The sequence below is a fragment of the Canis lupus genome, chromosome 4 (genome assembly GCF_011100685.1).
Source record: "Canis lupus familiaris isolate Mischka breed German Shepherd chromosome 4, alternate assembly UU_Cfam_GSD_1.0, whole genome shotgun sequence".
In the NCBI taxonomy this organism is placed as follows: Eukaryota; Metazoa; Chordata; class Mammalia; order Carnivora; family Canidae; genus Canis; species Canis lupus.
The window spans coordinates 60,057,228-60,076,977 of NC_049225.1; the positions used below are offsets into that span (position 1 = coordinate 60,057,228).

The 19,750-nt window shown below is 46.2% G+C and overlaps 1 protein-coding gene across 1 annotated transcript in view; it reads left to right on the plus strand.

The window, feature by feature from the left end:
* The window catches only part of PDE6A (phosphodiesterase 6A), a 59,908-nt gene that overhangs the window by 38,269 nt on the left and 1,889 nt on the right, over positions 1-19,750 (plus strand). The window contains 8 exon segments of the mRNA NM_001003073.1: positions 1,524-1,633; positions 3,136-3,223; positions 3,403-3,503; positions 3,918-4,025; positions 15,436-15,499; positions 15,788-15,862; positions 17,433-17,516; positions 19,015-19,162. Of these exon segments, the coding sequence (NP_001003073.1) occupies positions 1,524-1,633; positions 3,136-3,223; positions 3,403-3,503; positions 3,918-4,025; positions 15,436-15,499; positions 15,788-15,862; positions 17,433-17,516; positions 19,015-19,162 (778 nt within the window).

Sequence of the window (19,750 nt, forward strand, 5' to 3'; positions counted from 1 at the left end):
ATGCAAGAGGAGTACATGCTTAGCATACATGGATCCCAAGCACAGAGAATTGTATACAATAAAAAGTGATAAAAGGCCACAGGCTACCCCCCACCCCAGTGCAGTTATTTAGATAACCATGGCACAACTCCTTCCAAGTTATCTTCTGGAAGCATCAAGACCTATTTTTACATACGCACACAGAGTTTATTTTGTTTATAACCTACTGAATAATAATATTCTAGAACATGCTTTCTTCGTTTGAAAAACTATATCAGTCACATTCTTCGTTTCATTTTTTATTGTGGTAAAATATACATCACAGAAGACTTACCATTTTAACCGTTCTTAGGTGTACAGTTCAGTCGATGGTATTAAGGACATTCCCAATGTTATGCAGCCATTTCTACTATCCTCCCCTGGAACGTTCTCATCTTTCCAAATAGAAACTCTGTCCCATTAAACAACGATTCCCCACTTCCCTCTCCCCAGCCCTGGGGACCACTTTTCCCTTTTTGTCTCTGTGAATTTGACTATTGTAAGGACCTGATATAAGTAGTCTCCTACGGGATTAGCCTTCTGTGTCTGATTTATTTCACTCAATGTGATGGTTTTCAAGGCTTATCCATGGTATCATTTCATGGCCACATAGTATTCGGTATTGTTCGAATACACCATAATTTCTTTGCCCAGCCCCCTATTATTATTAGACACAGGGGTTGTTGTTGATCTTTCACTGTTGGGAACACTACCATGATGTCCTTGGGTGGACATGTGTATTTGTGTCAGTCTTTTCAGCTCCGAGGGTTCAGAGATTCATATTTCTTTAAAAGTGTTTCCTATCCAGATCATGATGCAAATCTCTGGCCTTGTCCAGTGCGCCTCATCCTCATTTCTTCCCCCATGTCTGGAATGGTTGGGTGGGATAGGCACTAGGACATCAAGGCAGGAATATTGGCCAGGCCACCACAGAAGACGACAGTGACAGCACTGAGACTTGATTTCTTTGACTCACAGAATCAGCATCACCTCTTCAGAGGTCTTCCCCACCCTGTTCTCTAACACTCAGCATAAACAAGAAGTATTTGAAAGAGACTTAGGGAAAGATTCTTCTGGGCTGTGCTTAAACCAATAGACCAGTTTGGAGAGATTGCTTTGCCACTCTGGGCATATTCAAAAACCCTCCAGATCCTAAAACCTGGCAGCTACAATTTCTCAACAGTCATTTAGTCCAGTGCCTACTACCTCCAGGGTGCAGACTGGGATACTGAGGCCCAGAGGGAGACGGGACCAGTTAAGGTCACTCAGGAGTAGGGTGACCAACCATCTCCATTTGCCTGGAACTGTTCCAGTTCTAGTACGGAAAATCCCATATCCCTGAAAAACCCCAAGTCTCAGGCAAACATCTGGCCATGCTATTTATTGTGCCAGGGATAGAGCCAAGGTCAGACCTGTGTTTCCAAGTGCCAGGCCCTCCCCCTCACACCTGTTTGCTTCCAACCCTTCAAGAAAGGAGTGAGTGGCACCTCTGATTGCTCTTCCAGACCGGAAAGCTGAAGCGATACTTCACAGACCTAGAGGCCTTGGCCATGGTCACCGCTGCCTTCTGCCATGACATTGACCACAGAGGCACCAACAATCTCTACCAGATGAAGTGAGTCAGCCCTCATGGTCCCCTCTCTCTACCTCCTGCTCCCATGATTCATTACCCAGATCTAAAGACTCTCAGACAGAGAGTCACTGGCCAAGGGGAAGTCCCACTGTCCATAGCTTCCTACTTCCTCCTGCTCTGTGGCTCTTAGTAAACTCCTGTGATAGACAGAATAATGACTTCCAAATATATCCAAATATATCGATGCCCCCATTCCTGGGGCCTGGGAATATGTTGCCTTCTATTCAAAGGGACTTTGCAGATGTGATTAAAGATCTTGAAATATCCTGGATTATCCATGTAGTTAGAAAGGTCCTTATAAGAGGGAGATGGGAGGTCAGAGACAAGAGAGGATGCTATACCATTGGGTTTGAAGATGAAGGATGGGCCACAAGCCAAGGAATATAGATGGCCTCTAGAAGCTAAGAGCAAAGGGAACGGATTGTCCCTTAGTGCCTCCAGAAGGAAAGCAGCTCTGTAGACCCATTTTAGACTCTGAACTCCAGAGCTATAAGATAATAAATCTTTACTACTTTAAGCCATTAACTTTGTGGTAATTTGCTATAACAGCAATATATGGAGTAGGGTCCCTCCCACTCTCCCTTTCTACCTGCTGAATGAAATTAAGCCAAATGTTAGTAACTGATACTGGCTCATTCATTCACCTCATATTTGTAATGTTTTCTATAAGTGTTGTAGGCCCTATGCTAGGCAAAGGAGGTACCATGGTAGCAAAACAGACACAGTCCCTGTCCTCACATAGCTTATATTCCAGACAGCCTCTGAAACATGGTCCTTGAATTTAGTGGACCTTATGACCACATTGTAGGCTGGGTAGAGCAGGGACTAGTGTTACATTATGGAGGAAGAAACTGAGGCTCTGCCCAGGGCCCACAGTCTATAGGTCATAAACAAGCCCTAGTACATGCTGCTGAGGCTAGAGGTCATGCTTATCTTGTGGGAAGCTAAGTATTGAGCTCAGTGCTTGGCACATAGTAAGCATTCCACAATATTTATTGAATAAAGACATGGATAAACACATGGCTTGTGGGAATTCAGCGGCTTCTCCTGAGATTCAAATATCATATCTAGGGCTTGGTCTTTAAAGTATGACCCAGGGCCAATGTCCAATGGATGACTACGGGGAACCCATAAATCTCTAAAATTGCATGTGGCATTGTGTGCGTTTGTGCCTTTTGGGTACACATTATTCAACAGCCTCTCTAAGGAGTCCATGAGCCTAGAGAGGCTCGGAATCAGCTGTGGAGAAAACTAAAGCCTGAGAGTCAAGAGGCCTGACATCTAGTCTTATTTCCCACTCTCACCATGTGACAAACTCCTTATTTCTGGCCTTCAGCCTTTCTGCCTACAGAACTAGAAGGGGGCAGGACTGGGTGAGGATGATATTTTTAACTTCTATCTTGGTCATTCCATGCCGACTCGTGTGTGTGTGTGTGTGTGTGCGTGTGCGTGTGTGTGTGTGTGTGTGTGTGTTTCCCATTCAGGTCCCAGAACCCACTGGCCAAGCTCCATGGGTCCTCCATCTTGGAAAGACACCACTTGGAGTTCGGCAAAACGTTGCTGCGAGATGAGGTAGGATGGGTGGGGGCTTCTCACAAGAAGCTTGAGTGTGGCCCCACAGGGCTCTTCCCGCTGGCCCTGGCAGCCTCTCCCATCATGATGACCATCAGAGGTCAGAGGTCATCATCAGTAGCTGCATGGCTATCCTACCAGCATCACTTCTCACATCTCTTCTACGGTTTTCTCTTTAGAGCCTGAATATCTTTCAAAACCTCAATCGCAGGCAGCACGAGCACGCCATCCACATGATGGACATAGCAATCATTGCCACAGACCTCGCCCTGTATTTCAAGTTGGTATTTCTTTTCATTTTAAGAACAACAATAACAATAACAATAACAATAACAATGACTGTAATAATAACAAACGCCATAGATCCAATTGACTTAATATGTTCTGGCACAACACTTGTACCACAGAACAGTAACTCTCAGTAAGATCCTGGAAGTTAGACAGTCTCACCCCCATTGTATCCATGAGACGCTGGAATGCAGGGGAAGAGATTTGCTCAGTAATAGCAGGTAACACAGTGGTGACAGAGTCTGGGTTAGAACCTAGGTCTTCACTCCCAGGCCTTGGTTCTTTCCACCTTGTTTTGTTAATTATGTTGTTTTCAGAAACCTCTGTCTGAAACAGGCAAAGTTAGAAGCCCGGGTGTTGCCTTACTCTAAGATGAGCTTCTTTAATAACCTGGTATGTTTTGCAGGAAGAGGACAATGTTCCAAAAGATCGTGGATCAGTCTAAAACATATGAAACTCAGCAGGAGTGGACACAGTACATGATGCTGGAGCAGACACGGAAGGAAATTGTTATGTGAGTAAGACAGGGCTTTAACCCTGATTTTCCTAAGCCCAGGGTCCTGAGGTGAGATGCTGCACACAGGCCTTAGTGCCCTCAAGAGAGCTCTGGGACACTTGCCGTTTTGGAGTCCTCCAATATCTGAAAACAATAAAGTTATGCCCAAATGGAGTTGCAGAAATTATGGTATATGTTTAATTTTGAATTTAACACTAAAATACAAGATAATATATTACTGTTTTATTTCTCTGTAACGAAAAGGACAATACTTGAAGTGTTGCTATCATAAGATTCAGAATTTTGGTGGTAAAGTAATGTAACTTTAAACGTGTTGATAAAACACAAAGCATATGCCAATTATGATTTGAGTGATATCTGTGTATCGCTCAAAATATGTAGGCTTAATTTTTTTAGCATACCTTTATATATGGCAATGTCCTACTATATAGCTCTTCTAGTCACAAATCAGGTACATGATTTATATTAAATTTATAGTCCCTTGTTGGCAGGAGGCCTGATAATGGGAGTCACAGTTAAGTGTTTTGGGGTTTTTAAAATGATTTTATTTATTTATTTGACAGAGAGAGAGAGAGCACAAGCAGGGGGAGTTGGAGAGGGAGAAGCAGGCTCCTTGCTGAGCAGGGAGCCCAACATGGGGCTGGATTCCCAGGACCCTGAGACCATGACCTGAGCCAAAGACAGACACTTTATCAACTGAGCTACCCAGGCGCCTCCCCATTTCAGTTTTTAATGACTATCTTCTTTTGGTTCCCTCATGTGCCCCATGATTCACCTCAAATGATGATGGGGTGAGAAGTGTAAATCTGAGGCCTTTTCTGACTATATGGCCCAAGCCAAATGGTCCCCTGGTTCCCCTGTGATGAGTCCTAGGTATTGATGGTAAGGGAAGATAAAGCTTGACCCAGTTCCCAAGGAAGTTATCAGGTTTTATCTCCAGATGCTTCTGTGGAGATGAGGCTTGATTAAATCACAAATGTTGCGAGTTCCTGCAACAGAGAAGGGGTGGCTGCTGGGATGGGCTCAGGGGAGAGGGACCAATGGCAGGCTTTCCTTCCCTGGGCCTTGCAGTTGTCCAGCCAGGCAGATCCCCTGATCTTGAGGAGCTGTGTGACCTGTCACCACTGAATACGGGGGCACGCTGAGGCTGTGGCTGCTCCCAGCTAGCTGCCTGATTTCAAACTGTGCAGCAGAAAAATTGATCAAGCGGGAAGCACATCTTATTCTTGGATAGAGGCACTTAATATTAAATGTTGTTTATTCTCCCTAATTAATTATTCATTTAAGGTGATTCCAAGGAAAATATTGACATTCTTTTTGGGATCATCAGGAAGCAATGCTAAAATTCTTATAAGAAATAAGTAAGCAAGAAGAGTCAGAAAATCCTGAAATACAAGAGTAATGATAGGAAAAAACAGAACTAAAGGCAGTTCAGTCCTAGACATTAGTAGGACAGGTCAGTGGGGCAGACTGGAAAGACTATGCCTGTGTTAAGAGTGGATTTTTTTTTTAAGATTTTATTTATTTATTCATGATAGACATAGAGAGAGACAGAGAGGCAGAGACACAGGCAGAGGGAGAAGCAGGCTCCATGCAGGGAGCCTGACACGGGACTCGATCCCGGGACTCCAGGATCACAGCTTGGGCCAAAGGTAGGTGCTAAACCACTGAGCCACCCAGGGATCCCCCAAGAGTGGATTTTATAAGTGCCTGGCTGATTCAGTCAGAACAGCATGAGACTCTTGATCTCAGGGTTATGTGTTTGAGCCCCACATGGGGTGTAGAGATTACCTAAATAAATAAAACTTTTAAAAAGTGGATTATATAGTAGTGAAGAAGGGGATAAGTTCATAAATGATGTTGGGATGGTAAGGTAGTCTAGTGGGTTTTTTTTTTTTCTCCATTTCTTGGTGGACCCAGACTGGGTGTTCTACAGATTAACTCAATTCTGACACTGTCTAAATGGAGGTAGCATTAGAACCCACAGGTTAAGGGCTAGTCCCACAAGACTGCCCCACCGCAGACATCAATTGCAAGTCAAGGTTACCACTTCTGCTTCTGACCCCCTGGCTACAAATTGCAGGTTCCCATGACCCCATCCTTTGGTTTCTATTCATTTGCTAGAGCAACTCACAGAACTCAGAGAAACATTTATTTACTAATATTTACCAGTTGATTATAGAGGATAGTAATTATAAAGGCTGCAGAAGAATAGCCAGATGAAGAGATACATAGAGTGAGGTTCAGAAGGGGATGGCTGGCACAAGAGCTTGCATCCCTATGGTACTAGAGTGCTCCACCCTCCTTGCAAGTGGACACTTCACCAACCTGGAAGCTCATCAAATTGCCATTGTTTGAGTTTTACAGAGCTTAAGCTGCAGGCCCCCTCCTTTCACAAAGGTTGATAGGTGGAGCTGAAAGTTCCTCTATTTGCTTGGACTTTCTGGTGTCCAGTCCCACCTTGAGCCTATTTAGGGACCTCGCACTAAATCATGGCCATTAACATAAACCCATAGTGGGCTTTCCATGAAGGGCATTCCTATCACTCAGGAAACTCCAAGGGTTTGAGAAGCTTTGTTCCAGGAACCAAAAACAAAGACCAATTATATAGAGCATGAGACTGTAGGTGATCGCAAAGCTGGATCGCTATCTCACTCCTGTAGCAAAATAAGTTCCAGATGAACCAAGGATTTTAAAATGATGAGAAAACAAGCTAAAAAAAAAAAAAAAAGGGAAGAGAGGCAAAGGGGCATGGTAGAATTAAAAAGAATAATTTCAGAGTGAGCATTTCTAAGTGTGACATAAAATTCAAAAGTCGTAAATAGATTGATAAATTTAACGACATAAAAATTAGGGATTTCTGCCCAACACGTGTAAAAACACATAGCTGAAGTCAGAATGCAGGGGGGAAGCTGGGGCAATATATCCAACAGAACTTTTGGCAGAAAAAGAGCCCATTTCCTTAGTAAATAAAGTGTTAATACAATTCAAGAAAAAGACTAATCCAATAGAAAAGTCGGCCAAACACTCATTTCCCCCAGACATTTCCCAGAAAAGGAATTACAGAGGAAAGTAAACATATGAAAACAGGATGGCCTTACTCAAAATCAGAGAAATGCAAAATAAAACTAGAACAAGATATGTTTTTGTCCTTCGTGTCAGCCAAGATGAAGACGTTTGCAAGCACACTGTGCTGCAGGCAATCCCGTCCATGGCCGTGGGCAGGTAAATAGATGCAGCCTCTGTGGAGGGCCACTCCTGTCCAACTGTAACCACCCACACCCTGACCCAGCAGTTCCCCGTGCAGGATTCCCCCCCGCCGGGTACTGTCCCCCTTGCGTGCCAACTGTGTGCACCTTTGAACACAGCTCTTCAATGCAGCAGTATTCGTAATCATCGAAAAGATGAAAACACATATCCATGGATTGGAGAACGGGTTAACTACATGCCAGTATTTTCATACAACGGGATGTTATACAGACTCTACAGAGAATGATAGGATTTCCAAAATACAATGTTTAATTTAAAAAAAAAAAAAAAGGCCACAGGCAGGACTTCAATCACTGCAAAAGCCAAGGTAGTTTTAATTGGAAGTCTTCAAACTGAGGTACACGTACCCTACCTCTCCTACTCCCACTCCCAGCCCAAAGCCTTCCAAGAAATACATGGGCATCGATGGCCTCAAGGGAGTCAGTGTTCTCTTTCTAAATATTATCTTTCTGAGATAGCACACGAGTGAAGCATTGTAAGTTAGTTCCCTTACTCTTCTTCCTCCTTACAAAATAAAGTCAAACTCAGGCCTTCCCTGTCTGTCTCTGTCTCTGTCTCTCTCTCAGTCTCTCTCTCTATATTTATAATGCAAAACAAGGCATTAGAGAAGGAGAATTCTGTTCTGAATTGTACAGTGGGGCAGCAGGAGCTAAGGCAGCTTTTATTTAACAATATTACTTCCTTCAGAGAATGTACCACTGTCCAGGGATGTCCTGCAGATATCAGGGCAAAGGGGGCATCAAAATAAGTTCTGATGACAGCAGCACTGATTTAATCTGTGCCACTTTCTCTTATCTATCTATTTATCATTTATCTTCTATCAATCATCTATCATTATCTCTCTATCTCTATCTATCTATCTATCTATCTATCTATCTATCTATCTATCTATCTATCATCATGTATCTGTTCTACCTACATAACTAATCGATTTACCTACCTCTATCTTTCTTAGAATTGAAAAGAAAAAGTAAGATGGATGACACTGGGATGCATTCTAACATGCTTATTTAAGTTGGCAAATAAAATCAGAATCTTTCTGACAAAAATATGTCTGATCTGCTTGCTCTAGTGGACAGTAACAGACAGGCATGTCCAATGATATTATATAGCAAACATTTCTGTAGATGAAATGAGTCAAGTCTGCAGCTTCAAAGTTTTGATGAAAACAGTTAAAACTTGTTCTAGGATAAAAGCACTTTGTAAAAAATATAACGCTGGAAAATATATTAAATTAATAATGTTTTAATTGATCTCACCCATTCTGAGTATCTTGGCTTAACCAGAATGCTGCAGAGAAAGTGTCAGGGGTGTAATTAATGGGAAAATCTTTATGGCATGCTTCCCAGAGATTGAGGAAGTGAGTGATTTCTAAGGTTTGCTTTAAACAAAATTGAAGGAGAACCTAATTGAATTGTCAGCTGATAGATCATTCAGACTAATGATCAGAGTATACTTTTTAACAGCTAATTTGGAAGAATTGAAAGAATTGAGTGACATTGCTGTAACAAAACTTCCATTCCCAAGGCTTCTAATTACTTGCATCTAAAAAAGAAGAGTCAGATTTTTAAATGGATGAATGGCTGATGGTTGGCATGAAACTGCTATGCCATTTAGATTTCTGTGTATATGAAGAATGATGTAACAATTTCATTTTAAAAATGCCAGTATCAATTGGATGCCTGGGTGGCTCAGTTGATTAAACATTGCCTTTGGCTCAGCTCATGATCCCAGGGTCCTGGGATCAAGTCCTGCATTGGGGTTCCCTGCTCAGCGGGGAGTCTGCTTCTCCCTCTACTCCTCCCCGCTGCTTGTGCGCATTCTCTCTCTCTCTGTCAAATAAATAAAATAAAAATAAAAAAATCTTTAAATAATAAATAAAATAAAATGCCAATATTTACAATATGCTTTGCATTAGCTCCTTTGCAAATATTTAAGCTTATGATGAAATTGTCAAGATGTCAACTTAAAAACACATAAAAGAGTAAGCGTTTCTCATCTGAAAACCTGTAAAGCAGAGTTTCTCAACCTCAAGGTTAGTGTTAATGCTGTTGACATCTGGGGACAACTCTGTGTTGTCGAGAGCTGTCCTGTGCATTGTAGGATGTTTAACAGCATCTCTGGTCTCTCCCTACAAGATGCCAGTAGCAGCCTCCTCTTTAGCTGTGACAATCAAAAATATCTCTGGGGGGAAATATTGCCAAATATCCCCTAGGGGCAAAAGATAGTCCCTGCATGAACACCACTGCCATCAAGCAGTCTTGAGATCCATCGGTGACATAAAATTAGAGCTTCCCGCGTGGCTCCTCCTGTTACACAATGAAGGGCTTCCACACCAGGCAGCCTGGGTTCAAGTCCCAGCTCTCTCTCACTTACTGCTTGGTGTGACCTTGAGCAGGTTATTTCCCTCTCTGTGCCTCGGTTTCCTCATCTGCTCAAAGAACATGAAGGATCCTACCTCCTAACTCTACCTGATGGATTATCGTGGGGGCTGAGCAGGCTTCTTCACAGTATGTAGTGGTGTCGGGAGCTTCCTGGACTTTCATAAGATGTATGTGTTAGGTCTTTGTACAGTTCCCAGACCCGGAGCTCTAAACTCTTTTGGAATGTTCTGAGCTGTAGGAGTGATAGGAGTGTCTTTTGTTCTAATGAGGTGACTCTGGAGGACTGCAGGATGGGGGCTGATCCCCAGGAAGACTAAGCCATGACTAGAAGCTTGGCAGTTTCAGCCCCACACCCAATCTCTGGGCAGAACAGAGTGGCTGGAAACTGAGTTGGTCACCAATGGCCAATGATTTAATCAATCATGCTTACATGATAAAAAAAAAAAAAAAAAAAACTCTGCAGAAACCTCTAAACAACAGAATGCGAAGGGCTGCCGCGTTGGGGAACACAAGGAGGTGCTGGGAGGGTGACATGTCCAAAGAGGGTGTAGAAACTCTGTATGCACCCCACCTCCACCCCATACCTTCTCCCATACCTCTTGTCCATTGGCTATTCCTGAAGCATATCCTCTATAATAAACTGGTAAATGTTAGTAAAGAGTTCCCCTGAGTTGTGTGAGCTGTCCCTGCAAAATTTTGAATCCAAAGGTGGTGTTTGTGGGAATCCTTGACTTTGTGGCCACGTTGGGCAAAAGTGTGGGTAACCCAAGGACCTGATATTTGTGACTGCCCTCTGATGTGAGGGTTTTGCTTGTGGAGACTGAGCTCTTATACCCGTGGAGTCTGACAGGTCGTGTCAGAATTGAATCGCAGGACATGAAGTTGATGTCAGAATTGGTTGTTGTGAGGGAGAAAACACCGCCCCCCCCAACCCCTCCCCCCCGCTGCCACCCCAATGCTTCGATTAACTTGGAGGGCTCCTGTCAGTGAACCCCCTCTAGTCTAAGGTCACACCTAAACCCCTGACACATCCTAAACCCACTGATTTTCACTGGCTGCACAGCTAGTTTCTAGGTCACCCTACATTGTATATTTATATTGGGCTGAGGTGTGAAAGTAACTCTAGATTGAGGGTGTGACTGCCCGTTCTTCCTGAAATCCCTCATGTCTCCACTTAATTTCCAGTTTCATTCCTCACAGTCTGACCAGACCATGAATTGGAAGGGCTCTGGGACCCTCTAGCTCTGGGGTGTAAGGCCTGCCACCTGTTTTTGTACCTCTCATGAGCTAAAATGCCTATTATAGTTTTAAATGTTTGTAGGGGGAGAATCAAAAGAGGAATATTTCCTGACAAATAAAAAGTTTAAGAAATTTGAATTTCAGTACCCATAAGTAACATTTTATTTTTCTACACAGGGCCACATTATGACTTCGGTGGGTCCTAGGCACTTTGGCCTCTGTGGCTTCTTCCTCTATTAAAATAAATTTTTAAAAAAATGGTATTTTATGACTGTGCTGGTATAAAGACAAATATAATGTGGGCTGAATTCACTCTTACATCTTTGTCATTATTATATGATTGTTTTCTTCTGACCTGAAAAGAAATTAAAATTCAAACATTTTCATGGGCCCCTAAAAGTATCCTGGGTGCTCTGCCTTTACTTGCCTCTGGCTGCTTTCACACCACGATGCCAGAGTTGAGTAGTTGAAATAGAACCCACGTGGTCTGTAGAACCGAAGCTATTTACCATCTGTCCCTTTATAGAGAAAGTTTTCAAGCTCCTGGTCTAGTGTTTTATAAACGAGAGACTGAGGACCAGAGAGACAATGTGACTTACCTGGTGTCACACATACATTACGGGAGCATCAGTGACTGGAGTCACCCTCCCCCTCTCCTGCACGCCTCCAGCTTTCTCAGGCTTCTGTAGGCCCTCCCCCGCAGGCCGCACCCTCCAGGCCAGGTGCAATTCCAGAAGTGTCTGAATGCCAGGCCGGGTTGGCTGGGGTGCTTGCAGGGCCAGCCAGGGGGCAGAGAGAAGTGCCACTGAGCCGCACATCCTTTCGAGACATTTGCCTTGAGGATGGGCCAGGTGAGCAGGAGCCCTGCTTGCTGCCAGCGGCCCAGCCCTGTGCACCTGGGCAACCCTGCTTAATGTGATGAAGGTGATGATAATGAAGATGAGGACAATGTGTGCACTCACAGGGCCGTTGTATGTGACAGTCACAGTAGCCCAGGGGACGGCATGTATTACATCAAACCTGTGTGAAATTGCTGACTTTGTGTTGGTTTTGACCCACAAAGTCAGAATTTCGTGATCCAAGCTAATATGATGATCTCCTTTTACAAAGGAACAGAGGCTCAAAGACACTAAGTCACTTGTCCTGGACACAGGAAGTAAGGAGAACAGCAGACCCCTAGTTGCTCTGATTCCAAAGCCCTGCATGTCCTCCCACTCAGCTCCGTGCCCTCCTCCCCTGGATGCCCCTTGCTCACCCAGAGCAGCTAAGATTCACATGTCTCCACATCTAAAGTCTTCATGACTTGTGCTCTTGTCTGCCTGGTAACCCTATTGTCTTTTGCCCTCCCCCATCCTGACACCTCCCTCTTCCTGACTTTGCATGTCTCATCTGTCCCCACGCCCTGTTGAGTTTACTCCTTCAATGCCTTGTTTATCTGGATACTTGTCCTGGTCCTGCAATGGCTTCCTGGCTGGGCTCCCTGCTGGTGTTCCCGTCCCCTCCACACTAAAGCCACAGTGACCCTGGAAAACACAAATCTGATGGTTTCACCCTTCTGTTCCAACTCTTCTTCAGTGGCTTTTCCTGTTGTTCTTGGTATGAATACGTTCCCCCGCCATGGTCCAGGCTCTGTGGGCCTGCCTTTGTGTCTCTTGGGCCTCATCTTACCCCCTTTCCTGCTGCTTCTTGAGCTCCTCTCACCTTCTAGCTCTTTGAATGTGCCAGGCTTCCTTCCACCAGGGCCTTTGCAATAGATGTTGTCTCTGCCAGGATTGTGTCTCCCCATCCACTTCTTTACAAAATTTACAGCTACACTGCCTGCAGACATCAGCTCACAGGTCACTTGCAGGAGGGAGTTCTCCCTGACATTTCAGACCTATTCTCCTAGAATCGAATTCCTTTCCTTCAGAGCAGTTGTTTACATGCTTACACTCATCTGTGTGGTAAATATGTGACCCCCCCCCCATGTATGTGTAAGCTGTCTGAGAGCAGGAACACTGATGGGTGCAGGGTAGATAGATGAAGGCTCCCCACAGTCACCTCCTGGATGACCCTCTGCCCTATGGCAATCCTGCGCAACTCCACTGCATCTCTGCTTACTGTATCCTCTCTTGGAGAACTCCTATGCAGCCCTGTCATCTCTTGCATATCCCCGAGCTACATAATTGTTTTTCTCTTACACCTTGTACTTCTTTCTGCCATCTCACTGAGCATATTGTGAAAACAGCTTTTTGCTCTCTGTTCTCTGAGTGACTGTGAGCTCTCTGCCAGCCTCTCTGAATGCCCGATACCTAGCATAGCACCTTTGCCCCACAGCACTTAAGGAGGTGGTGCTGACATGAATGCAATGCCTTGTCTTTAGGGCATGAGGCTTTGGATTTGCTTTCCTGGCACCCTGAAGTCCTCACTTCCCTGCTCCCCCATTCCCAGGCACACAATCTCTGTCTATAAAACACCTGGGTGTGTTTCCCCTACAGTGGGAATGATTTTCACATGAACTCTCCAGCCAAAGAAAGTAAACATCCAGTGTTCTCCTGAAGCCACGCCTAGTTGTGGACTGAAAATGTGGACACTGATGGGTAATAAGGAACCAGGGACTCTTGTGTGCACAGCCAGACATTCACTTGCTTAGTGTATTTGATGGTAACGTGTCTATGACACTTGATATTAAGCATAGGGCACATGTTTTGAAGCTATTACAAAGCTATAGTTGTTTCAAAGGAAATGTATGCATTTCTGAAAGCTTATTTACTTAAAGAATCCTACGAATTTTTGAGGGTTTACTTAATGAAAGATCACCAAACCTGTTAGAATTTCATGAATAACTCTTTATTGAAGTACTGTTGACACACAGTGTTACATTGGTTTCAGGTGTACAACATAGTGATTGGACAAGTCTGGAGGTTATGCATCACTCCCCACAAGTGTAGCTCCCATCTGCCACCACACGACACTGTGACAAATTACTGACTGTATTCCCTAGGCTATGCCTTTCATCCTCTTGACTTACTCATCCCATAACTGGAAACCTGTCTCTCCCACTCCTCTTCCCCCATTTTGCCCAGCCCCCCAGCCCCCTCTCCTCTGGCAACTGCCCATTTGTTCCATGAGTTATTCTGAAGGCTTCCCAGACCAGCTGATATGAATTATGCCAGATACACCTGGTTAATTGTAAAATTGTCCAAATAGCAAGACCCCCAGCCTTCTCCAACTCTCCCATTTCCCCAGCCCCTGCCCACCTGCCTCACCAAGTTTCACCAAATCCCGCAGACCCCAGCAAGGTGGCCTGACCAGCAGACACTGCGGCAGGTCAGGCCCTCCTGCCCTCCTGCCTGAATCACTGCAGCAATCCCCTCCTTCCTTCCCACCCTCTCCTTTCTGCTCGATCCTCCAGGTGCTGCCAACCTGCTGGCCTGCAGCACAGCTCTGAAGAGGTCATGACCAGGCCTTCAACCTTCAGTAGCTCTCCATGGCTTATCAGATACAGTTTCCATTTCCCAGCTTGGAATGTCATGTCCCCACCACATGCTCCTGCGTTCCCATCCTGGATGTGGATGCCACGGCACCCCCATCTCTGAAACGCCTTCTCAGATTCCACCCCCCCCCCCAATTATTTGTCCACGTCCCTTCTTGTCTGTCTTATATTGTACGGATCTAGGTAATAATACCTGTCTTACCTTCTTCCTGTTGTTGCAAAACTGCTTTCAGAGTTCATGTCTTAATCCCTTCTATTCCTAATTCTTCCTTCTACTTCTTAATGCAAGGCTTCCTAAAATGACTAACGGGGTACTTCTTATATGGTGCATTTTCAATGGAGGCGATATCAGCCACCACCCCAGGCAAAAAGTAGTTCTTGGAGGAGAGGCAAAAAACTTTATGTATTACAGTGACCTGTGGCCCTCCAGACAGATATACAGCATGGCTATGGTCTTAAGGTTTCCTGGTGGAGTGATTACAGAAAAAAATGTGCATAGAGGCTGTTTGACGTGGAAGGTGGAGGATGATGAGATAAAGCCTGAGAAACATTGGTCTCCACTAGACAAGAGAGCAAAAACTCCAGAGAGGTGCTGAGACTGAAATGAAATCGATGTTTCAAAGTGCCTAGAGCAGTGCGTGTCCCCATAATAAAAACCCGATGGAAAAAAAAAAAAACCCGATGTATGTTAATGATTATCACCAGTATTTATTGGGCACATACTATGTCCAGACCCTGTGCTATGATTTTTACACACATGATCTCACTTAAACTAGCACCCGTCTGATGAGGAAAGTACCACTATTATTACAGATAAGGAAACTGAGGCTTACAGAGGTTGGTTTAATTGCCCCATGCCAAACTGCTAGTCATTGGCAGAGGCAGGATTTTAACCACTGACTTCAAAGCCTGCGCTCCAAAGGCAATGCAGCAGTGGCCTCCTCCTCGCAATGCGGTGCGGAGACAGGAGAGACGGTTGGAGTTAACCAGCACTTGCGGCCTTAATTAGCTCCAGGCTGATGGATGTCCTTGTGTGCAGGGCCATGATGATGACCGCCTGTGATCTCTCAGCCATCACCAAGCCCTGGGAGGTGCAGAGTAAGGTATGGAGCCCTCCTGACCTGAGAGGAGGGGAGTCCTGGCATCATGACAGCAGCCAATGCGGCTCGGACTCCCAGCTCCAGAGGCAGCCCACCTTCGTCTCATCTGCCAAGACATGGAAACCACTTTAGTGCCTCTCCAGTGATGACAACAAAGGGGGTGGCGAGGCAGGGGTGGGGTTTAAGTTTTCACTGAGCTGGAAACCCAGGAAGGGTGGGAGCAGGGGTTGGAGGACCGGCGCTGGGGCTTGACTCTTTGGGGCGTGTTGGGGGGGGGTCTGCCTATTGCAGGTAGCTCTACTGGTTGCTGCCGAATTCTGGGAACAAGGTGACCTGGAGCGCACAGTGCTGCAGCAGAATCCCATTGTGAGTAGGGGGGGGATGTCAGCCTGATGTTGAGCTTGTGCGATCATGACCCCTGACATAGGTGCATGTGATCTTACCATAGAGACAACCTTTTCCTGTTGCACTGATTCTCAAAGTATCGTCCCCAGGCTACCATCAACCTCATTACTTGGGGACATATTAGAGATGCAAATTCACAGGCCCTACCCTAGACTTTCCTAAGCAGAAACTCTGGAGGTAGGCTCAGCAAATGTGTGCCCTCCTATATAATAAGCCCTCCTAAAGTTTGGGTACGTATCCTTGGCTCACTCAGCTAGGTAGAGGTTGACAAGAGGACACAAAAACAGATTTCCTCTCAGTTCCAACAGGCTAGGGGGCCACCTCTCCAGGCCCTGCTGTGACAGTAGAGTGTACAGGGAAGACCTTGGCAAGCTGAACACCCATCAACATTGAAGAAGCTTGGCTGGGAGAGTCAGTTGGCTCCCCACCCAAACTGGGGAGCCCAGGAAGCGAGATTCACTAAGGTCCTGAGCCAGGGCAGGGCTAGGAAGCAGAGGTGGGATAAGAGGGAGAGACATCCTGGGGACAGAGCCACTGATGGAGATAGGGACTATAGGGACGGTGAAGCCTGTGGCAGTGCCGAGGAGGCGGGGCCCCCTGTGTGGGGCTTGGGCAGGGGCTGAGAGGGACAGGCAGTGAGCGGTGTGCCAGTCTGAATGCAAGCATGCAGGGAGCATCCCAACTTGAGTAGCAGGGGGCCACGGATTGGGATCTCTTGTCTTTCTTTTCCACGTTTTAACAGTAGAGGGACGAGTGAACAAACTCTAGAGACCCATCAGCCAGGTTCAACCACAATCCCTAGTGACGGTCAGCCATTCTTGTTTTATCTATCCCTCCACCCCCAGGCATTTTCCTATCTTTTGGTTGAAGTATTTTAAAGAAAATTCCAGATGTTATCATTTTTTCCATAAATACTTCAGTTGTATGGGTCTCTAAGAGATAAGAAAAACACGAGGCATGTGTGCGTACCCCCTCCCAGTACCACTGTGATGCTCACAAAATTAGTAATTCTTTAAAATCATATAACCGTCAACCTCTGTTCATTTTCCCTCATCAAATGAGAGAAATAATTAGGGAGATATGCTCAAATCAGGATCCAGTCAAGCATCACACTCCCTCTGGTTGTTAGGTCTCTTGAGCCTCTTTTAACACATAGCAGTTTTCTGGTTGTTGTTGTTGTTGTTGTTGTTGTTTTTAATATGCCATGTATTTTATTTGTTGAAGACTGTGGGTCTTCAACCCGCAACTGTTGTATAGTTTCCCACATTCTGGATTCAGTTGATGGCACCTACATGGTGTTATTTAATATGTTCCTTTATTTGCTGATTGTTTCCAGCAAACCACTAGTCAGATCTGGAAACTTGAGGAGTTCAGGTTTAGTTGGGTGTTTTGCTTTGTTCTGTTTTGTTTTGTTCTGTTTTGTTTTGTTTTGTTTTATTTAACAAGAATGCTTCATAGGTAGGGTGGGTCCCTTTTAATGCATCATGCCAGGAGGAGCCCAGTACAGCTAACTCTTTCTCTGCCATGACAGCCCATGATGGACAGGAACAAGGCAGATGAACTCCCCAAGCTTCAAGTCGGCTTCATTGACTTTGTTTGCACCTTTGTCTACAAGGTAGGTCCTTTGCTTCCTCAGGCCCGATGAGATAGCTTTGAGAAACCGGAAATTCACGAACACCATCAGGAATAATAAACCCTGACTAGTGACCAGTGGGTGATAGTTTACAAAGAGCTTCTCCTCTGCAAAGGCATTTGGTCCTCAGGACAAAACAATGGGGTCTTGAGTGACTATCTGCCTAGGCCAGAACCTGGAGCTTCACACACTCTAGTTGCTCAACACCATAGGGACAGATGACTAAGCATGGTTCCAGACAGGAAAGGGGGAGCTCTATCAGACATACACTCTCCTAACCTCCCTAGCTGGTGGAAATGTGATAGGTCAAGGTACCCAATTGTCAAAAGATAATGTGGAATTTCTTTGAGCTCTTGCTCAGAGAAAACCCACTGCTCCCAACTCCATGTGATTTGTGCTACCATCTGCCTCCCATTTGTTATTTTTATTTTGGTCATGTGTAACACGAGGAGGCAGAGGCCAGACGTGAGAAATGACAGGGCCAGCATCACAGGAGTCAGCCATGCACCAGGACTAGAGCCAGGGCACCTGATCCCTAGTCCGGGGCTCTTTCTGCTGTGCTAGGGACAAGTGCCTCTCCAATATACTGTGGCTAATGGGGGTCCTCTGAGTAACCGTGATCCCCACTATCATCAGCAAGGTTATTAAACCAGGTAGGCGAGGCTGAGTGCCCTAAGTGCGCTCTCACAGCCCTGTGAGGTAGGTGTTACCCTGTGCTGACTTTATGGCTGGGGCTGAGCTCTGTAGGTCACACGGCTTGTGGCAGAGCTGGATCCAAACCCAGGCAGCTCAGAGCACCACCGGCTCCGGCTGGAACTCGGCAGCGGGCCCTGGATTTGCCCTTCTCACCGTGAGCCAATCTATCCCAGCAGCCTGCCTGCTGGATTTTCTCCCCTGCGAAAGTAGGAGGGGTGCATCCTGTTTTCCCACCTCCCAGGAGTTTCTGGGGATCAAAGGAGATGAAGCGCTTTATCAATTATGTGCTGTGCTCAAAGGCATTATTTTTATTCCTGGAGTTAAGAGACCTCAAGAATCCCCTTCATGAATCCCAGTCTCACTCAGCAAATGCTTCCCGGTATCTTTATGCCCCAGACACTGTGCTGAGCCGGGGCCACCCCAGTGAGCAAGGCGCCCCTGTCCCTGCCCTCTCCAAGGTCACAGCCCCTGGGGGAGACCAGCAAAGGGAGTCCTTAGGATGGAGTGAGATGTGGAAGAGGCTTTGGGAGCTTCTCACTGGGGACTCTACTTACCCAGAGGGTTCAAAATGGTGCAAGGGCGAGGGGAGCGACTCAGGAGGGGTTCAGAAGCCGAGTGAAGGCCTCACTCCCTTCATCCTGAAGGCCAGGCTGCCACAGGAGGGTCAACACACAGGGACCACTGGGTGATGGGACACCCGCCGCCCCAGGCCGTTCACTGCTGTGTCTCCCTGGCCCCGGACCCTGGCGCGTGGCCCCTGCCCCAGAGGCTCGCTCTCTTCCAGGAATTCTCCCGTTTCCACGAGGAGATCACTCCCATGCTGGATGGGATCACCAACAACCGCAAGGAGTGGAAGGCGCTCGCCGATGAGTACGACACCAAGATGAAGGCCCTGGAGGAGGAGAAGCAGAAGCAGCAGACAGCCAAGCAAGGTCTGTGGGTCGTGGGCAGGGGCGACACGCAGCCCGTCCCCACACATGACACTCACAGCGTGCCTGGCCTGGTCTCAGAGCCTCATGCGTGTGGTCCCATCCGGGCTTCCCTCGTTCTGCATATGAGGGCACTGAGGTCGCCGAGATGAAGCACCATGGCCAGGTGACACAGTCCGTGGCAAGGCCTCGTTCCCAAGATTGAATCTCCCAGCCAGGACCTCCGACTGTCCCCCAACCAGTGTAGGCCGGATTCCAATTCCAAGGCTGTGCAGAGGGCCCTCCCCAGGGGCAAAGGAGAAAAGCTAGAATTGTTCTTTGAAGGAATTTGAGGGGTCGTATTTCTGGCCTTTCATTTGATGTTTGAATGCCCTCTATACCATCGTGAGCCTTTGCTTGCACACTACCAGTGATGGAGCGCTCACTACCACACGTGACATCCTCATTCAGTACCACTATTAGAAAGCTCTTCCGTGACCTGCAATCCTCCTGGTTGAAACCTCCACCTAGTGGCCGTAGTCCTGCCTCCAGGAATCAAATGGGATTTGCTTGCTCCAGCTCTTCCCAACTGACACACGCTTTCCCTCCCTC